The sequence below is a fragment of the Periplaneta americana genome, chromosome 10, assembly GCF_040183065.1.
Source record: "Periplaneta americana isolate PAMFEO1 chromosome 10, P.americana_PAMFEO1_priV1, whole genome shotgun sequence".
Lineage (NCBI taxonomy): Eukaryota > Metazoa > Arthropoda > Insecta > Blattodea > Blattidae > Periplaneta > Periplaneta americana.
In genome coordinates this window covers 173,326,582-173,344,803 of record NC_091126.1, presented here as the reverse complement: position 1 = coordinate 173,344,803, position 18,222 = coordinate 173,326,582, and the positions used below count along the sequence as shown (strand labels likewise).

Below are 18,222 nucleotides of genomic sequence, written 5' to 3'. Positions count from 1 at the left end.
TTGCTTGTGTTCTTTCAACAATAATACGCTTTCTTGTAATCAGGTAAGTTTCCTGATGTTCTCTAAACAACAATATATTTTTTGTAATAAAATATACTTCCTGATGTTCTCAAAGCTGTTTTCGCCTCACCTGGTACAATTTCATTTTTATGACTTACCTTTCCCATGCCAGCCTCTCAATTAATATCATGTCTTCTACATGCTTACAACAGGTATATACATGTGCTGGACAAGTACGATTTTATTTGTAACGAAAGAGATGCTTTCAGGAAAATGACTAAGAGAGGAAATATACATGGCTAAGAAATCAGGATTGAACAAACCATTTATTGAATTAGGCTATGATGTGCAATTGCAGATTTGGATACAGGAAAATGCAGAAAATAAATTTGTTCCATCAGGCTATTTTGACCAAGGGATACCTCTTCTTTTCATTGGAACGAAATTTTCGTAATATCAGCACTCATACAAATTAAATCATTTAACATTGTGACTTGTGGAGACATGCACGGAAATTATGAACGTTTTGGTTGAACTGAGAAAATCGTTAAAGTGTTGTTAGTTATATCGACCAGACACATTTATCCACTGAAGTGTCTTCAAAGCATGGTTAATGATCATTTGTAATATCATGCTGTTCAAGATATTAAGTGTTATCACAGAAGCAGTTACACAAATTTATTCGTTTATATTTCTCCCTTTCCTCCATGAACACACAAAGATTGCGAAGTATGTAGAAGGGAAAGGAAGAGGAAGATATTTTTTGCATCCCAAATTTCGAATATTAACTCTTTTTATTGAAATAAAAAAATAAGAGAATTGAAATACTTGCAGTTTAAATAAATGGGGGAAATGCTCTGACCCTGGACACTTAAAGAAAACCACCAATAATCTCAATAAATTTTATTTTATATAAAAGTCATCTTCACTATCTTAAAATATACAAGTACCAAGTTAATATGTACATAATACTGAACACCACAGTCATATCCACCCCTGAGCACGAGTTCTCCTCTTTCAGGGGCGAGCTAAAGTTTTTTCTGTATATATTATATGTTATGTTATAATTATTAGCAAAATAATAAATAAATAAATAAATAAATATGAATTATAGATCTAAAAAAATGGAATAAGGGGAAGTAGACCAAGGCACTGATCATATACAGTTTTTTGTGATTTCAATCTATGGATTTATTTTTCCAGACTTTTCTTTGAAATACACAGATCACAGTTGGTCTATGTTTGCGCCTTCTTCAAGAGTCCACCTCCCACAAGAGAAAAACTGTATTCAGTCTTCATCAAACATCTCACGGCAAATGATGAATTCAGTTTTGCCATTGGTGCCCTTTGCTTTTTAACTGCATGTTTCAAATTTATGTTTCTGTTTAATTTTATATGTTTTAAACTGCTGGATTTTCTTAATTCTCTAAGAACGCATTCTTGTAGAGTGTGGGCATGGATAAATATATAATAGGATGTGAAACTGCGGTCAGCACCATCTGGCGGCGGGGGGGGGGGGCTGAAATAAGATGATCAGCGCCCAATGTCATAGGTGGTGAACATCAGAACTACGTGTTGGGTACATTACCCAGAGTCACTGCCATCGTGATCTAATAGATCGAGAAGGCATTGCCAGAGTTCTCTATCCATTCGAGATATTGTTTGAGGAGGCAAGATGGCAGACAGAAACTTGCTAATAAGTGAACATAAAGTGATACTACGTGTGTATAAGCAGTGTATGTTAAACAGTGATGTTTATGGACGTTATAAAAATAGTGTTGTTGAATGTATTGTAAAGTAATAGTAATATAATAAATTGAACTATTTAAGTAGTTCTTGCAGACTTTTCCATTGCGCTGTACAATAAATACCCAAAGAATACAATCCCACTTATCTAATCTTTTGTCTCTGTCTGGTTATATTTTAATTGGGCAGTGTAAAATAGATCGTCTCTTTTATCTTCCTGTTGGCTCCGGCAAGAATTATCAGTAGAAGATGCTGTGAGGAATAAAAATGTACATGTTTTATTTTAAATTGGGTTAGTTTTGAATATCGATGAGGGTGGGAGGGAATACTTTCTGCACAGTTTAACATTTTCGTCACCAGGTGTGCTGCTAAATGCAGCTAGTTACTTTGTGCGCTGCTAGATGTAATAACGCCCCTCCCCCCAACAGGTGGCAGCAAGATCAATTTCTACAACAGCGCCTCTAGTATGTGTTACGAGAAACTCAGCAAGTTTCGCATCCTATTATATATTCATCCATGGTTGTGGGTGTTACGATCTCACTCAGCTGAACTTTCGGTTTTTGTGTGATCAGTTTCTTGTACAAAGCATCAGGCATTGGTGAAACTTTATTAATATGTGCAGTGGTTCTATCTCATAACTGTGGACTCTTAGGCTCAGGCAGTGTAGAAGTATCCTCAATAGTTGCATGACTGGACTCACAGGCAGTCTCATTCACACTGGCTGATGCTTCTTTTGTAGAGGAGTCGGCAAACTTAATTTCATTCAACTTGGTAATCCAATCCAGAGAAGGTCTATGGATTAAATGGGTGGATTCCAATAGATGAAGCTCCATTTCTGGCAATGTCCAAACAAGACACTCTGCCAAATGTACCAGACACAACTACAGCCATATCATACGCTGTTATCCTTTGTCCCAGGATTTTCCACATCCACAAGGCAATCTAATGCTCAACACAAGAACATGGTGTTCCTGAGCATAATGGATGACAGCCAGTTCTTTGTGATTCCTATGAACATCCCAAAACAAGCAGTATGGACTCTTCCTTAGATGGCCAAACATGCTTGAAAAAATGTTTCAGCCAGGACATAGACATTTCACCACTGAATCAGGCACCTGGCTGAGCAAAAACCACACTTTCTTCAGGGTCCCCTGTCATCAGTTTCTGCCATTCTGTGGCAAGGAAAACTGAACAGAGGGATACAAACTCCATGCTGGGCTCATGGCAAAGAGAACTGGGATATTCCCCCCTTTCTTGCCAGATGTCAATTTTCCAACCTGCTTCTTTGGCTTTGTGGACATAATCTTGTGATCCTTATGGATACATGAAATGCTTGTTTCATCAGTGTTGAAAATTTGCGATGACTGAAATTTGTACAGCTCAATCAAGGATTCAAGTTTTCTGCATAAAGGTCAACTTGAGGTTTGTTGATGCCTACACATCTCATAATGCTAGTTGACTTTGGAATTCGTAGTGCATCTCAAGATGCTGTCTTATGAAACTTTAGTAATCCTCATTCCACACAAGAAACATAATGCAAAACCTTCCGTGCTCCAACCACTGATTGGCCCTATATTTACGCTGCCGAAAAATGAGGCATGCATCGACATGTGTGGAGCAATGATAGATGAGACGTAACAGACAATTATTTTAAACTAACAACCTAACATAAAGCACCAAATGCATGCGGCACTTTTACAAGAATGTACTCACATTATGACTTTGAAAATATGTAATGTGTGCTTTCAGACACTGAACTAATTAATGTCATGTTCTAGGCACCATAAAGAGATTCCCTTTGTCCTGCAACCAAAAGGAAGGACTTCAGATACGTGCATTTGTATACATATGGAGTCATCTTGTATGGAATGAAGATTAGAATTTTTTTTCAGCAGTCTTTTTTCTTGTTGAACCTATAATCAATACTTTAATTCCTAGGCTAGATCGAACACAAATTTAAGAAATTTATTTCTTGTAAAGGGCATCAAAAGTGAATCCGAATTTTTAATATGATGGACAAGTTGCTCCTCCATTAGGCCTAACATATATGTTTCTATTGAAATGCTGCGTTTTTACGTGTCCTCCAGTTTTCAGTTTCTTTACCCTATGATACATAGAACTTTTGGGAACACTGCAATGACTGGCTGCCTGTGAGATTCCCATTTCCCCAGCCATCACTTTATCCAGAGTCATTTTCAATGAATCCTCACTCCACGAACCTCTATTAGTAGTTCACATTTTTTGTAGAGATATCGTAGCCCACACTAGAAGAGAGAAAAAAATTAATTTAGCATATTTCGAAATTAAAAAAAAAATAAATAAATAAATTGCTTTGACCGAAATGATCCAGTCGAAATTACAAATTCACCACAAATATTACAGTGCTTTTGTCACAACCCTTGTAATTCAACGTATAAGATTAATTCATTATGTATTGAAATACACTTTGAATATAGTCTCACTGAAGTAATTTATATTACAGTAGAACTTGGTTATAGCGACCTCGTTTCGTGCGACACCTCGCCTATAACGTCAAATATTCTGTAGTCCCAACTAATTCCCCATAAGACATATGCTTTTCTACCTTGCTTAATACGACAAACGTATATGCGTTTACCTCACATATAACGTCATTTTCAACTTCAGTTTAGAATACGATTTTCTAAGAACCAAAGTATTTTAAGAAATATTTTGTTGAAATCTGGTAACCTGGCATATTCTTTACTCTCTCCTGTCATAGATTTCTGAAAGACAGTCAGGTTCACCATTCCATTGTAACCTGTCCAAATTCATGCGGTATTAACGGTACCTGTGTGCAGTCAGTTTTGACAGGAAGTTTTCACTAAGTGCACGCATTTTAACGCATTATGGCACTAAACGAAAAGTTTTAATGTTGGAAGAAAAAGTTAAAGTAATTCATCAAATTGAGAATGGAATTAAAATAGCTTACGTCTATCGTGGGTTTGGCCTAATTAATTCCACAGTCCAAATGATTTGGAAGAGCAAGGATAAAAATTGATGCTGCATTTGAAAAGAATGGATCGAAGGTAGGGGAGGGAGCAGTGAAATTGTAACTGAAATAATGAAAATACTCGTAGAACATAATTTGGAAAGTGTGTATTGGTCAAGTAGGAGACAACAGAGTAAAATGACTGATTACTTCACTCCTAAGTAAAAACGTTTGGTGAGTATTGAACAAACAATTTTAATACAGAATACTGTATTTATAATTGTACGTGTATTTTATTAAGTTCATGGTATGCTTAAAAGTGAATACATAAATCTGAAATAAGCCTATTTAAATTTGTAATTTTTCATTTTCCACCTCATTAGACTGATAATATGAACCTCTGTTACTACGACTCTCATTTATAACAACATAATTTTTAAAGTATCTTGGATGTCGTTATAACCAAGTTCTACTGTACTAATAAATAAAAAAAAATATTCTGCACTACTACTCCCAAATTGGCATGAAAAATAATTTGGACTCCTATACACTGAAGTAATTATATTTCAATTCTCACACACTCAAAATTTTAAACTGGAAGTCTCTTATATCAAATCAGATATAAGGTAGACTCAAACACTTTATTAAGAATTACTGACTACACGTGTGTCTGTAGCTACTGACAATGAGGTGCATATTGAAACAACGATTTTTTAAACTGTAGAGTCAATTTGTTAGTGCTTTTACAATAAATAGAAAAAAAAAATCCATTTAACACATACGCATGATGAAAAATTCAGATTTCTTACCTGTTACTCTGTAATTGATGTGTAGATTTCAATGCTGGAAAATTATTCTCTTGTTGTCCATTGCAAATCAGCAACAACCTACGTACTTTCAGTACCTAAACTGAATTGACGCCAACGATTTCGTGTTCCTACTACATCTTCAAGCAGCACATACAACCAAATTAAGTACCTGCCATCTCTCTAAGTTCTTGTAAACTAATTATACTTGTTTTTTTTAAAGATGGGACATGACAGTTAAGCAGCCGAACTTGGAACTACAGTCTCATGTTGCCAATATGGACTACCACGCTGCCAGCTGATGGAAGCCAGCAATTGTCGTGAAGATGGCTGACGTTAAAACATTCATTGTCAATTCATGGGGAGGTAAGAAAACAATACAAAAATCGACAGAGAATCAAGACGAAAAGTACCAATGCTAACACTGTGTGCACAATAAATGTCGCCAAGGGAGCTATTAAGCACTCGCCACGGGGAAGGGTAAGTTTGGCAACTCAACCGTTGTTACCATAGCAACAGGCCTACCACGCTATGTGACATTGAGTTGTTTTTCTGATCGCAACGCTCCTGTCATGTCCCATCTTTCAGAAAAACAAGTATTGTACGAGACTACCGGCCATCTGGAGGTATTTCGCCAACATACAAGTATAGAATAAAATTTATTTTCACGTTTAAAACACTGGCATATGAATCAAGGCAGTGTATCTGCTGAATGCTGTAGAACTAAGAATAAACATTTTTCTGCTAATTACGTTACTATTATAGCATGCTTAGGAGATCTTTAATTTTAATTTTAGAAAATTTTCGATTTATTTACACATCACTGATGAACTAGTAAAGAAGTACTGAGTATCATCAAATTTAGGTGTCAACATGATGTATTGACAAATTCTGATACTGTCCCTAATACGCTAGGCACCAAACTTGTAACTAATGACCCAGATGGCTTGGATGCTGGGTGCCAACTAAAGGAATTCCATATAGTTCTGTGACATAGGATTCTGATGAATTTGTTTCCGCGCATATATATGATGTAAGATGTAATTTGCAACTGTTTTCTGAACCTTTGATGACTGTGAATAATGCACGGTATAAGTATGGTAGGAAAAATGAAATCCCCAAAAAAAGTTTTCCTAATGATGAATTTGTCCATCACAAATTTCACTCTGTTCTTCCGGGATTCCAACTTTAATCTTTAGGCTGGGTGCACACAGAATCAGATGCAACGCGGCGCGACGCGACATTTTGTCTCATGGTATTTGTCTCCCATTGATTTCTTATTATGTGGTGCACAGAATCAGATGCGGCGCGACGGTCGCGAGCAGACACAAGGAGACACAGAGAGACAACATCGAATGACTGCTAGAAGTTCGTCGCAAGGAGACTGTCTGATAGCTGCAGTGTACTGCGCATGCGTTGGTAGTGGCTATGATTTCACGCTTTCAATATCTTACAAATACTATAATGTTGTGTAGTGCATGTTATTCATAATGGAGCTCGATACAGATAAATTAGTTGTTTTAGTAGAGGAAATATACGTTCTATAAAATCTTTGAAACAATATCACGACAATAATGTGGTTTCTAAAAGTATGTGAGAAATTGCAAATGAGATGGTAGCACCAGGTGAATAATAATATTGATAATAATAATTTGTAGCAGAACTAGTTACTTCTCTGCTCTATACTATCGCTCATTATTGATTTGATATACTATTTTTCTTTATTGTGAGTCGTGAAGTAGTCATAAACATACAAAATGACATTTGTGCATCACATTAGTAGTATTAAATTATAATATTCTTCCAATCCTATAGATTTTTATCAAATCCACATAGCCAGCAAATCTGTGTCGCGAGCAGACCATGTTAAGCTATCGCAAGGTGTTGTAAAGCAAAACGTCGCATCTCGCCTCGCCGCGTCACGTCGCGTCTGATTCTGTGTGCACCAGACCTTAGACTGCAAAGGTAACACACTAAACATTCAGCTAAGAGTGCACTCTCCAGTTTAGCTTCATTTCCAACTGAACACTGAGAGAAGCCTGTAAGAATTTTGTCATTCTCAAGTATTTTAAGCTTTGCTTATTGAGAACTCTCATTTTTACTAGAAGAAAAGGTAATATGCATTCAAATCTTATACTGGTGTGGTCTGATTGTACAAGAAATTTTTTGATTGAGGATATCAAACACTTAAATGCTTGATTGGAAGCATTTTGAATACAGACAGTGATGGCGAGTAAAAAAGTAATTTGCTAATTTCATTGAGTTTTATAATTAAATATTAAGTGTACTATTAGCCAAATGGCTAGAGCATCAGCTTTCCACACTGGTAACCCAGATTTGTATCCCAGTGGATCCACTGGAATTTGTTGTGATAAAAATGATGTTTGGTGATAGGTTTTGGTGGGATACTCCTGTTTCCTCTACTAGCATTCCACCACTGCTCCATTTATCATCATTATCATATGGTGTTACGCAGTTCGCCTCCTATGATGCACCAAGGGCAATGTCTTCATGACAGCTGAAAGATCTACAAGCTTCGGTGCATCACCCATTTGATAGAGACGCTTGGGTGACTGATGCAAGTGCCCACCATTAGTTTAAAAAAAAATAAAATAAGTTCGTTCTGGGTTCAATCATAGATCATGGTGGTAGCTTTCTCACTGCCAAAAACTGTGTCAAGGAAACTGATCATTTTAAACTTCTGTCTGCACATGCACTGTTATGGTAAGAGTGATTTCAGTCACTGTCTTGTACAGTTTTATGCCATTCAGTTACTATGCAGCAGTGAAAGAAATTCCCTGTATTAAGGGGAGAGGATGGTATTTTTGATGAAAAACGACTAAATTAAAAAAAATATATATATTTAAAATACTCTGTGATATGTGTGAATCGCCATTTTTAAACTTCCTGCATTATGGATTTTTAAATCACTCATCCACTTTTATTGTTGTCTCCGGTAAATTAAATTTTCAAACATTTTTTTTTTTCTTTAAAATACACTTTCATATGTCTGTAATGCATTGCATAACATTTTATGGGTATTTGTGCCCTTATCAGATGTTGAGACGTCATTTTTAAACTTCCTGCGCTATGGATTTTTAAATCACACGCCCGCTTTTATCGGTTTCCAGTAACTTCATTGTTTTTGCTACATTGCCAGACAAAATGAATATAATTTCTGAACTATTACAGATACATGCATGAAATTTAGAACACACATTCTTTAAACTATTAGGAAACTTTTCTCTGTAACAGAATTTTGTTAATTGATTTCATTTTAAAAATACGTCCGTTTGTTTGCAAGAAAGAAAATCAGAAAATTGTTACTAAAATTAATTGTTTATTTTACAAACGTAGGGACTAATATCAAAATTATGTTACAGACAGATTGTAGAACATACTTTTGCAAATACATTGCAAAAACTGTTTGAATCTATCTTTAAAAACGATTTAAATATATCGGTTTTAGTACAATCCTGCATTGGGTATATTTTTTTCAAATTTGGGCCCCCAAATAATTTTTTTTCAAAATATTTTTATTTGGTTGAGTTGCCACAGCTATGAGCTCTCTACATACAAAAAATTAATAATTTACACCAAATAGGAAAAAAGTTTTAAAAAATACCATCCTCTCCCCTTAAGAGGCAGAGAGACGTAGCTTCACATTCCTGTTTCAAAAACATGCACCATAACTAGACAGCGGATTCTTATGTAAATGGTTTTTTTTGTTTTGTTTTTTTTTTTGTGTGTGTGAATTAGGTGCTCCTAAATTAGTTCACAATTTTGGACACATCTTCTGGACTATCTAAACTGAATTTTATTTCATATAAGAAAACTTTTTATTGTTATTTTTTATATTTAATAAATATTTGAAAATATTTAATCATGAACATATAATTCACTTTTTTTCCGTACTGATAGTGTATATTTTTTCTATAACTATGCCACGAATTTATATATTTTAAAATATTAAGTTATATAAATTTAAAGAAAAAAATAAGTCCCCTGCTTGTTTCCTTCAATATAGTTCTTTTTAATTAACAATGCTACTAAATAATTTACTATCCAAAAGTGTGAGTGTATGTATATACATAAGTGACAGAATGTGTGTGCCCATGTATGAAAAAAACCAGCCGAAAGTCTTTCTGTAAGCTTTCCAAAAATGATACGTCACATGCTACACAGGATATACGAAAATATCTGAATCTCATTTCCCAAAGTACACAGATTAGTATCAAATGGGGAAAAAAGTTTTTCTTCAACCACTTTCATGAATTGCAACCGTATCTTTAAACAGGAAAACCCTGAAGTTCCTCTTCCTCCTCTACCTGTACATGGCTAATTGCAGTAACACATTATAAAAAGCATTTTTAAATTTTTGCGTCAATTGTAAATAAATTGGACAGAAACAATGCATTGTCGACTGAGATACAGCAAGATTTACGGAAAGAAGATGATTAAAAATATTATTCGACGTTTACATCCACAAATCTAGGTTTTTTGTGTGGCCAAACAGAAAGAACTACGAACATCCAGAAATCATCTTTGCAAAACTGTCAGAAAGTGCAGTTCTCTGAAGAAAAATTTAAACTAAATACCACGTTCAAAAGTACAAATGCTGAAAGCAAATTTCAGATCATAAAAAAGATGCAATCTTTCCATGAGTAAATGTGACTGATAATGTACAGTACTGTGCAAAAGTCTTATGTAAACATTCATGGTGCGAGTGTTTCTGATCTCCTGCTCTTTAAATATGCAAGACTGCCGTCCTGTGATATGAAAAGAACATTTTCACATAGGAAAACATTGTTCAAAGACAATCCACAGGCATTTAAATTCGAGTACTTGAAGATGACATTTTTTATACTGCAGCTCTAATTAAAACACAAATTAATGTCTGGCTGTTATTGGTGAGTACTACAAGTTAACTTTTTTTATATAACAGAAATATTTGAGTCAAACTTTGACTATATATTTCTAATGTGTTGCAAATATTTTTTTTGTATTTTACCACATAAACAATAAATAATTTATATTTCTTAAGCACATAAAAATCCGCTCCCTATTCATACCATGTCTATGCTTTTATAAGAGAGATAATAATATTAGTACCAGAGGTACTTACACACCTGCACCCGGATTTGCACTTAGAAGCTTGACAATTGTCGCTCCCTGTGGTATCGTTTTGGTATTTGCGCTTTGGATGGTGGTTAACTGGCCGCCTGGTCCTGGCTTCCCCTGAATTAGACTAACTTTTGGAACCTGGAATGGAAAACAAATATTACAAATAATTGAAGCAACAAAGAATAAACTATGAATTTAAAAAACAAATATTGGTTTCTGTTGTAATGACTGCTACTTTGAAGTTTATATGAAATACAACTATACACACAGAAAAAGAATGAATATCTCTCCCATTAAAGGTAGGCTTCTCTAAGCAGCAAATCCACTTCCATGAATCACAAATTCATACATTTTCATGAGAATTACTTTGCAATCTCATAGAAACAGTAATCAATATGCAGCAAACGTAACACTAAAGACAGACTGCACGAGTTATCAAATGCAATGCTCGATTTTGAGTGAGTTCAAGTAATTCTTTGTTTGTATTAGAAGATGTTATTAATATTTCTCCACAGTATTTTAGGATTGGTCTGATATAAATGTTAAGCTGGTTAATGTTTTTCTTGCGCTACCTCACTTTATATCTACAAGCCTTTTCAAAAGTTTAAATCTGTTGGTAGCTTTCTCAGTTATATAGTCTATGTGATTTTTCCAAGTCAGTTTTTTACCAAAGTATACTCCTAAATATTTTGCAATCTCTATTCTTTGCAGTTTAGTGTCTCCATAATGCAGAGTAATTTCAACTGGTGTTTTTCTTAGGGAAAATAACTGAAAATTTGTTTTTGTTACATTTACATTCATTAAATTATTTTTACACCAGTTTCGAAGTTCTTCTAGTGCTGTCTGGATTTTTGTCTTCAATTTTTCTGTTTTGTTTGTTTTTTGTGAGGACCATATAATTAGATCATCCGCAAAGACAGCTGTTTTCATTTCAACTTTTTCTGCTTGCATCTTAAAATGTAACGACTACTGAAGTGGAAATAAACTCAGGATAATTGACCTATCATTAAAATCCAGTTCCACTAATGCCCAAATAGCTTATCTAATCCATAATTTCAATTTTTTCTAACAACCTACTCCCAAATATCTCCTTCATACCCTCTTTTCGCAACATTAATAAATTTAACTAGTCTCTCTAGTCCCTCTGATTGAGATTTCACCTGATATGTACAGTCCCCCAAAAAGAAATGAGACGCTGGAATATTTCAAGTCCCACATACAAGGCACTGTGCATGATTGGAGGCTTGGAGCATAGATACACAAGATAACATGTCGTTCAGTTATTGAAATTCAATCTATTTGGTTTGTTGTTGGAACTAGTTCCGAAACTCACTTGAACTGGAAGAAAATTTAAATGTCTTATAAAACTAGATAAATATATATATAAAACTCGTGTAGTAACATCGAAATTTGAGCCTTCCTGACAAGACTGACATGCCTCGCAGAAGACAATTCTTCCATTTGATCTCATAGCTCAGGCAGCTACAGCTTCTGCATGTCATGCAGAAGGGAACAGGTTCGAGCCTGTACTGGTAAGATATTTTATTTCCTTAATAACATTACAATGGAGTTACAGAGCCCTGGGATTAAGCAACCGAGCAAAAGCACAATGAGATTGGTTTAATAGTGGGACTGTACATCTATTATCAGGCAGTACATTTCACTTGACAGAGAAAGAACAATAATTGTTTGTATACATCTGAAGTCTGATTAATGTAATGTGTATTTAGTCAGCGATGTATGCAATGGAGGGGGAAAGGAACTTGCCTCCCTACCCCATTATCTCTTGGCTTAATTGCCTCATGAGTGATGCCTTATTGGTGTCACTTGAGAGGTTCAAACCTGTCTTCGGACAGTTGACTAAACAACAACAGTCTCTCTCTAGAGCAGCATTTCTCAAACTTTTTTGAAGTGGGGACCACTTTTTTAAGTCAGAGTAGTTCTGTGGACCACCTTACTCTTGTTCCCTTCGAAAGCAAATTTATAATTTTTGTAGCATATTTTAATACCATATACTTATATTTTAAAAAATAATTAATTAAAATTTATTTAATTCAATTAATTTTATATTAGTATTAACTAATTAAGTTAATGTTAATAGAAGAAAATTCATTTTTTTTTTTTTTTTTTATAATTTAACGTGTTAGAGTTTGGATAATCTTTAACTAATTAACTAAAAAAAATAAATAAATATTGGTACTCGCATTAATGAGATGGATGAGCCTGCCGATTCTTGCACAATTGTTCTATGTTTGGACATATGCTGGTAAGCTTAAGTCGGAGATCGTCACATACATCAAGTCGATTTCGGTACTTCGTTTTTATTAGAGTTAGTGATGAAAACCCTTTCTCTCACAGATACGTAGAAGCAAACTGAATTATAATCTCTAAAGCACCATTGTACAGTTCACTACATTCTCTTTTCACTTGTGATAAGGTCCAGAAATTAACCATACCTCCCACTTGGAATTTCATTTTAAGTCCGGTGTCATTCGAGACTGTTCTCTTTCACTCAATGAAAGTTTGTTATTTTCAATATCGCTATGAAAGTGATCAGGAACCCATGAAAATTTGTCATATTTACTTCGAAAATAAGTTTAAAATTGTGACTTCAGAGTTGTATTATTGGTGTACGACATACAAGCTAGTATGGTACGTGACCATTTCAACATGCAGACTGAGTGTCGGCAAAACTATTAAGAAAGTCATAAATACATGAAAAGATTCGGTACTTTGGTCCTCTGTTATGAATTCGGGTGGTCCCTGACTGGGTTACAGGCGCCAGATGAGCTATAGTGTGATGTGCAATTTGTTTGAATTTTATTTTTTCTTCTGTCTTTTTTGAAGGACCACAAGGGCAGACTTCGAGGACCACAGGTTGTCCGCGGACCATAGTTTGAGAAACGCTGCTCTAGAGCAATGCTAATAATGTACCTTTGGGTAAATTTGACTAGATAAAGAAAATTGTAATACCAATGAAAATTGGCATACAAATCAAAGAAAGAAATATGTGCCTCAGAAAAAACGGCACTAAAAACTGTATAAAAATCTCATTCGTGGTCATTGGCTGACAGTAATACGAACAAAGGTTCAGCTATCATTTATTAAATAAGGATAAGAAATATAAAGTGAAATTACAGTGGCTACGGTCATCCCCTGACTCGTCTTCACCAACGTCACAATCTGAGGCTGTCCTGTGCCTCCTGGACCAGTTGCTGGTTTCTGTAGAATTATTTGTGGTTTGCCGCCCTGAGGAGGTGTGGCTGCCTTCAGAACTGTTGTTGTGGGTCCTGCTAACCTTACGGTCTGTCCACTACCCACTGCAAATAAACATGAATTGTAATAAGTAATGAAATTAACGACCTTCAAGCTACAGGATACATGATATAGCCTACATCAAGTGGTATACACATCTAACGAGTAATCAATATGAAATCCAAAGTTCTACTTCTCTAGTACAGGTTTCCTATGACTAGACTGCAGAAATTTATGCTAATGTATATTTTTATTGACTGCACATAATAACATTTGTGTATCATTGCTGCTCATGTCTTATAGGTCGCACATTTTAAACTTTTTGGCCAAAAATTGATATTCTATTTTATTTTACATATTTAGGAGGATATGCTGTGTGTTTTTATGTTCTCTAATTCCTTATGAAAATCATTTCATTACTGTTAACAGCAATAGCAGAGAATTACGTGGCACCTCAATTATTTTAAAGTTAAGTTAAAACAATTTCCCAATTTAACTTAATTGTTTGTTAGTTTTCTGTCAACAACAATGCAATTTAACTCACTGCAGTCTGAGTGTTTGTAAGCAACACATGCAGACATTTGTATACATAAAAGTAGTCGATAAGCGCTTTGACACTAATTTATTTGTTTTATTTTAACTGTTGCATTAAAAACAATGCCAGGATTGATATTGCTGTATAAACGTGTGATTTTCATTTCAATTTGTACTGAAACGTTTTAGAGTGAGGTAGTAACAAAGTCTTCAGTAAAGAAAGCTTTAAAATGGCAAAAAAAAAAAAAAAAAAAAATCAAGCAGAAAGAATTTACTACCGAAATGGAAAACAAAAGATGAGATAGAGATGTTTCTCTCGTGATGGTGAAGTGTTATATTGTTAAGAATGTGGAAAACAGGCTACTTTTTAAACTGGGAAGACATAGTTCCTTGTAATTCTTCTGTATTTTTTTGGGGTATAATCTAATTATTTCCATAAACTCCCTAGCATCAGTTGTTGAATGTATTTTTAGTGGTTTATGTTACTGGTTCTCTATTTCGCGTATCCTACATGCAAATAATAAAAGATTATTATTATTATTATTATTATTATTATTATTATTATTATTATTATTATTATATCAATATTGTCATTATTATACTACATGTATTATAAAATATTCCATATTTGTCAGATTAGAGCAACTCGTAAAAAATATCAGCTAAGAATGTAATTTGTACTGCATATGATTTCCTTTTAATGCTTATTTCTTAGGTCAATAAATGCATGCATATTTTCTGATTTTTAGTGCATGAACTTCTGCAGTTAATTATAACCACTCACACATACAAAAATTATAAATTGAGCCATGTTTCGTAATTAATGGCATGCAGCTTGTTTTCCCAACACAACTTCCAGAACATATTTCTTAATACCACCATCAGTTTTTCTCAGTACTGTTACTTATGACATTTTTTGTAAGTTAATGAACAACAACATGTTTACGAAACATTATTGCAGACATAAACAATTGAAGGCAAAAGTTTGGAACTCTGTTGACAGAAATATAGTACCAACGAAATTATGTCACACAGATCAGGAATGTATTTAGTGGTCCAAAGTGATCATATATATTAAATATACTCATGGCCAGAAACGCATCATATGAGATGTAGAGGCCAGCTAAGATTTTGTTTCGTGTTGTTGTTCCTATGATACTATGTTAATCACAAATGCACTTCTGTTATGGAGAATGGGCTTGCTTTTAATTGTTGCCTTCTTAATGTGGGGGGGGGGGGTAAAGGTGTCACATCGAATCCAACCACTTTGAATAACTTTTGTGACTCTTTAAGTATGAAAACATCAACCAATCCAATTATTGTTTATGAAAAGTAGTTCCCAGACAAATCATTCGTATATAGGGAATATCAAGACAATAATCTAATAGTTCACTGTTTATAACAGACAATATGTCTAAAACCACTTCTTGGGTCTTAGCTCATCAGTGATTTGGAAGAGAGGGGGGGGGGAAATGTGCTTATTTTTATTTTTATTTTATTGGGTTATTTTACGACGCTGTATCAACATCTAGGTTATGTAGCGTCTGTATGATATGAAGATGATAATGCCGATGAAATGAGTCCAAGGTCCAGCACGGAAAGTTACCCAGCATTTGCTCATAAACCCCGGAAAAAACCTCAACCAGGTAACTTGCCCCGACCGGGATTCGAACCCGAGCCACCTGGTTTCGTGGCCAGACGCACTGACCATTACTCCACAGTTGTGGACATGTGCTTATTAGTGCACATTTTAATAAATACACTAAACATAAAGTGTTCAAGCACATGACGTCACTAAATTGCTGAAGCATGAGCAACAATCCAAATGGTTCAAATATTACAAATGCTACAAAAGAGGGATACAAGAGTACACAAATGAAGCACAGCAAGTCAGATTACGAAATATGGAATCAATGTACAAATTTTAGCCTTCAAGCACATAGAAAAAGAAATGAAAATTAAAGTAGTAAGAGTCCTCAAGAGTTCAGCCCATAGTAAACTTATAGTATAGTATTAATTTTATGCTAGACTTTTTCATTAATAAAAAAGGTGCACTGTATGTACTATGTTTAAAATAAAATTTCTCGTTCAAAGTAAAGCTCTCAAAATAGTGGAAGTACCTTTCAGATTTAGTTATCTTTCAAGAAAACAGTTAGGGAAAAATGTGAGACAGAAATAATACAGATGTTCAGTACAGAAGCAACAAGATTGCTACCACCATTTGAACAGTGATAAATGTGAAGATGCTAGACTTTTCCATTAATAAAAAAGGTGCACTGTATGTACTATGTTTAAAATAAAAGTTCTCGTTCAAAGTAAAGCTCTCAAAATAGTGGAAGTACCTTTCAGATTTACAGTTATCTTTCAAGAAACCAATGAGGAAAAAATGTGAGACAGAAATAATACAGATGTTCAGTACAGAAGCTACAAGATTGCTACCACCATTTGAACAGTGATAAATGCAAAGTAAGATGAATGTCAATGCATCATAGTTTCTCTCTCCACAAAAATTATTGGAAGGACATAGGTCACTAGTTGTATTTGTAGTTCTAAGGCTCAAGCAATGGAAAGACGAAGACAAACCAACTCATCTGGTTACAATAATAATGCAGTGTCTGCTGTTCAACAGTTTTGTGTGCATATCAACTGTATACCGGTACCTATCAGCCATGTGGTAAGCTGAGTTGATGCTGGTAATATGTTATTTAACTAAAAACTTTCTGAAACTGCCCTCCATTCTTTTCTATACACTTTCAGCACCTGCTTAACATGATTTCCATCATATGATGCAGCTATTTCTCCATCATGCACATTATTCACAAAATGTATGCGTTTTTCTAGGATCGCCTGGCTGTAGTTCATAACACGCACTAATTTTATACGGTTAGATTTTCAACAAATTTGTAGGCCAATGCACGGAAGAATGAGAAATTCCCGCTTGATGGGCAAGTTTTCTAATGGAACTTTTAGTGGAATCTCCCAAACAGTAACTAATGTCATCCAATGTTTCTTTCAACAAAATTCTTTTTCCCTTTCTGTTCTTCTTGCCTGCAATATTACCAGTCTCCCGAAATTTACATATTAATTCATGAATTGTTTAACGAGCTGGAACCTTCACACCAGAAAATTTTCCTGCAAACATTCTTAAAAACTAAATTCATGGGATAGAAAATTATCCAGACGAATAATTTTATCTTGACAAGATAATGTTATTATTTAACTAAATTTTCTCATCAGAAGTAATTACTATAATTTGGTTTAAGAGACCATTACTTGCTTTCAGTCATCTGATGATTCATTTATTTTTAGTACTCTATATAACACACTTTTTAAAGAAATACTGTATTCTGAATACACACGCGCCATTGAAAGTCTCAGAGTGACTGAGAACAACAAACTGTAGTTTGAGCTTCATATCCAAAGAACCAATTGGCACCAAGAAACCCTGTATAGTTGAAACAGAGCTTCCGGGCTAAGATGCCGTGGTCTACTGGTGCTGACGTTACCAGACGTTTCGTCTACTTCAGTTGCTACAGGTATCCCGAGCAGAAGACTTCGACCGAGGATACCTAACCACTGAAGATGTCTGCCGTAGAAGTAGACGAAACGTCTGGTAACGTCAGCACCAGTAGACCACGGCATCTTAGCCCGGAAGCTCTGTTTCAACTAGACACAGGCCGTGAAAGCCTGCATGCTAAAACCCTGTATACCTATGGCCCATGTTAGGCTGAGACAACCAGTAATATTAGGTGTACAGTAAAAGTGAAGTTTTATGGGGATTGTTATGAACAGAGTGCACTATTTCTT

At 34.8% G+C, this 18,222-nt stretch overlaps 1 protein-coding gene across 2 annotated transcripts in view; it reads right to left on the bottom strand.

Annotated features, from left to right (window-relative positions):
* LOC138708157 (host cell factor-like) overlaps positions 1-18,222 on the bottom strand; it is a 208,325-nt gene that overhangs the window by 138,223 nt on the left and 51,880 nt on the right. For both annotated transcript variants that reach the window (XM_069838413.1, XM_069838414.1), the window contains exons 9-10: positions 13,765-13,946; positions 10,632-10,764 (exon numbers count right to left, since the gene is read on the bottom strand). In XM_069838413.1, the coding sequence (XP_069694514.1) occupies positions 10,632-10,764; positions 13,765-13,946 (315 nt within the window). The remainder of the gene's footprint in view (positions 1-10,631; positions 10,765-13,764; positions 13,947-18,222) is intronic.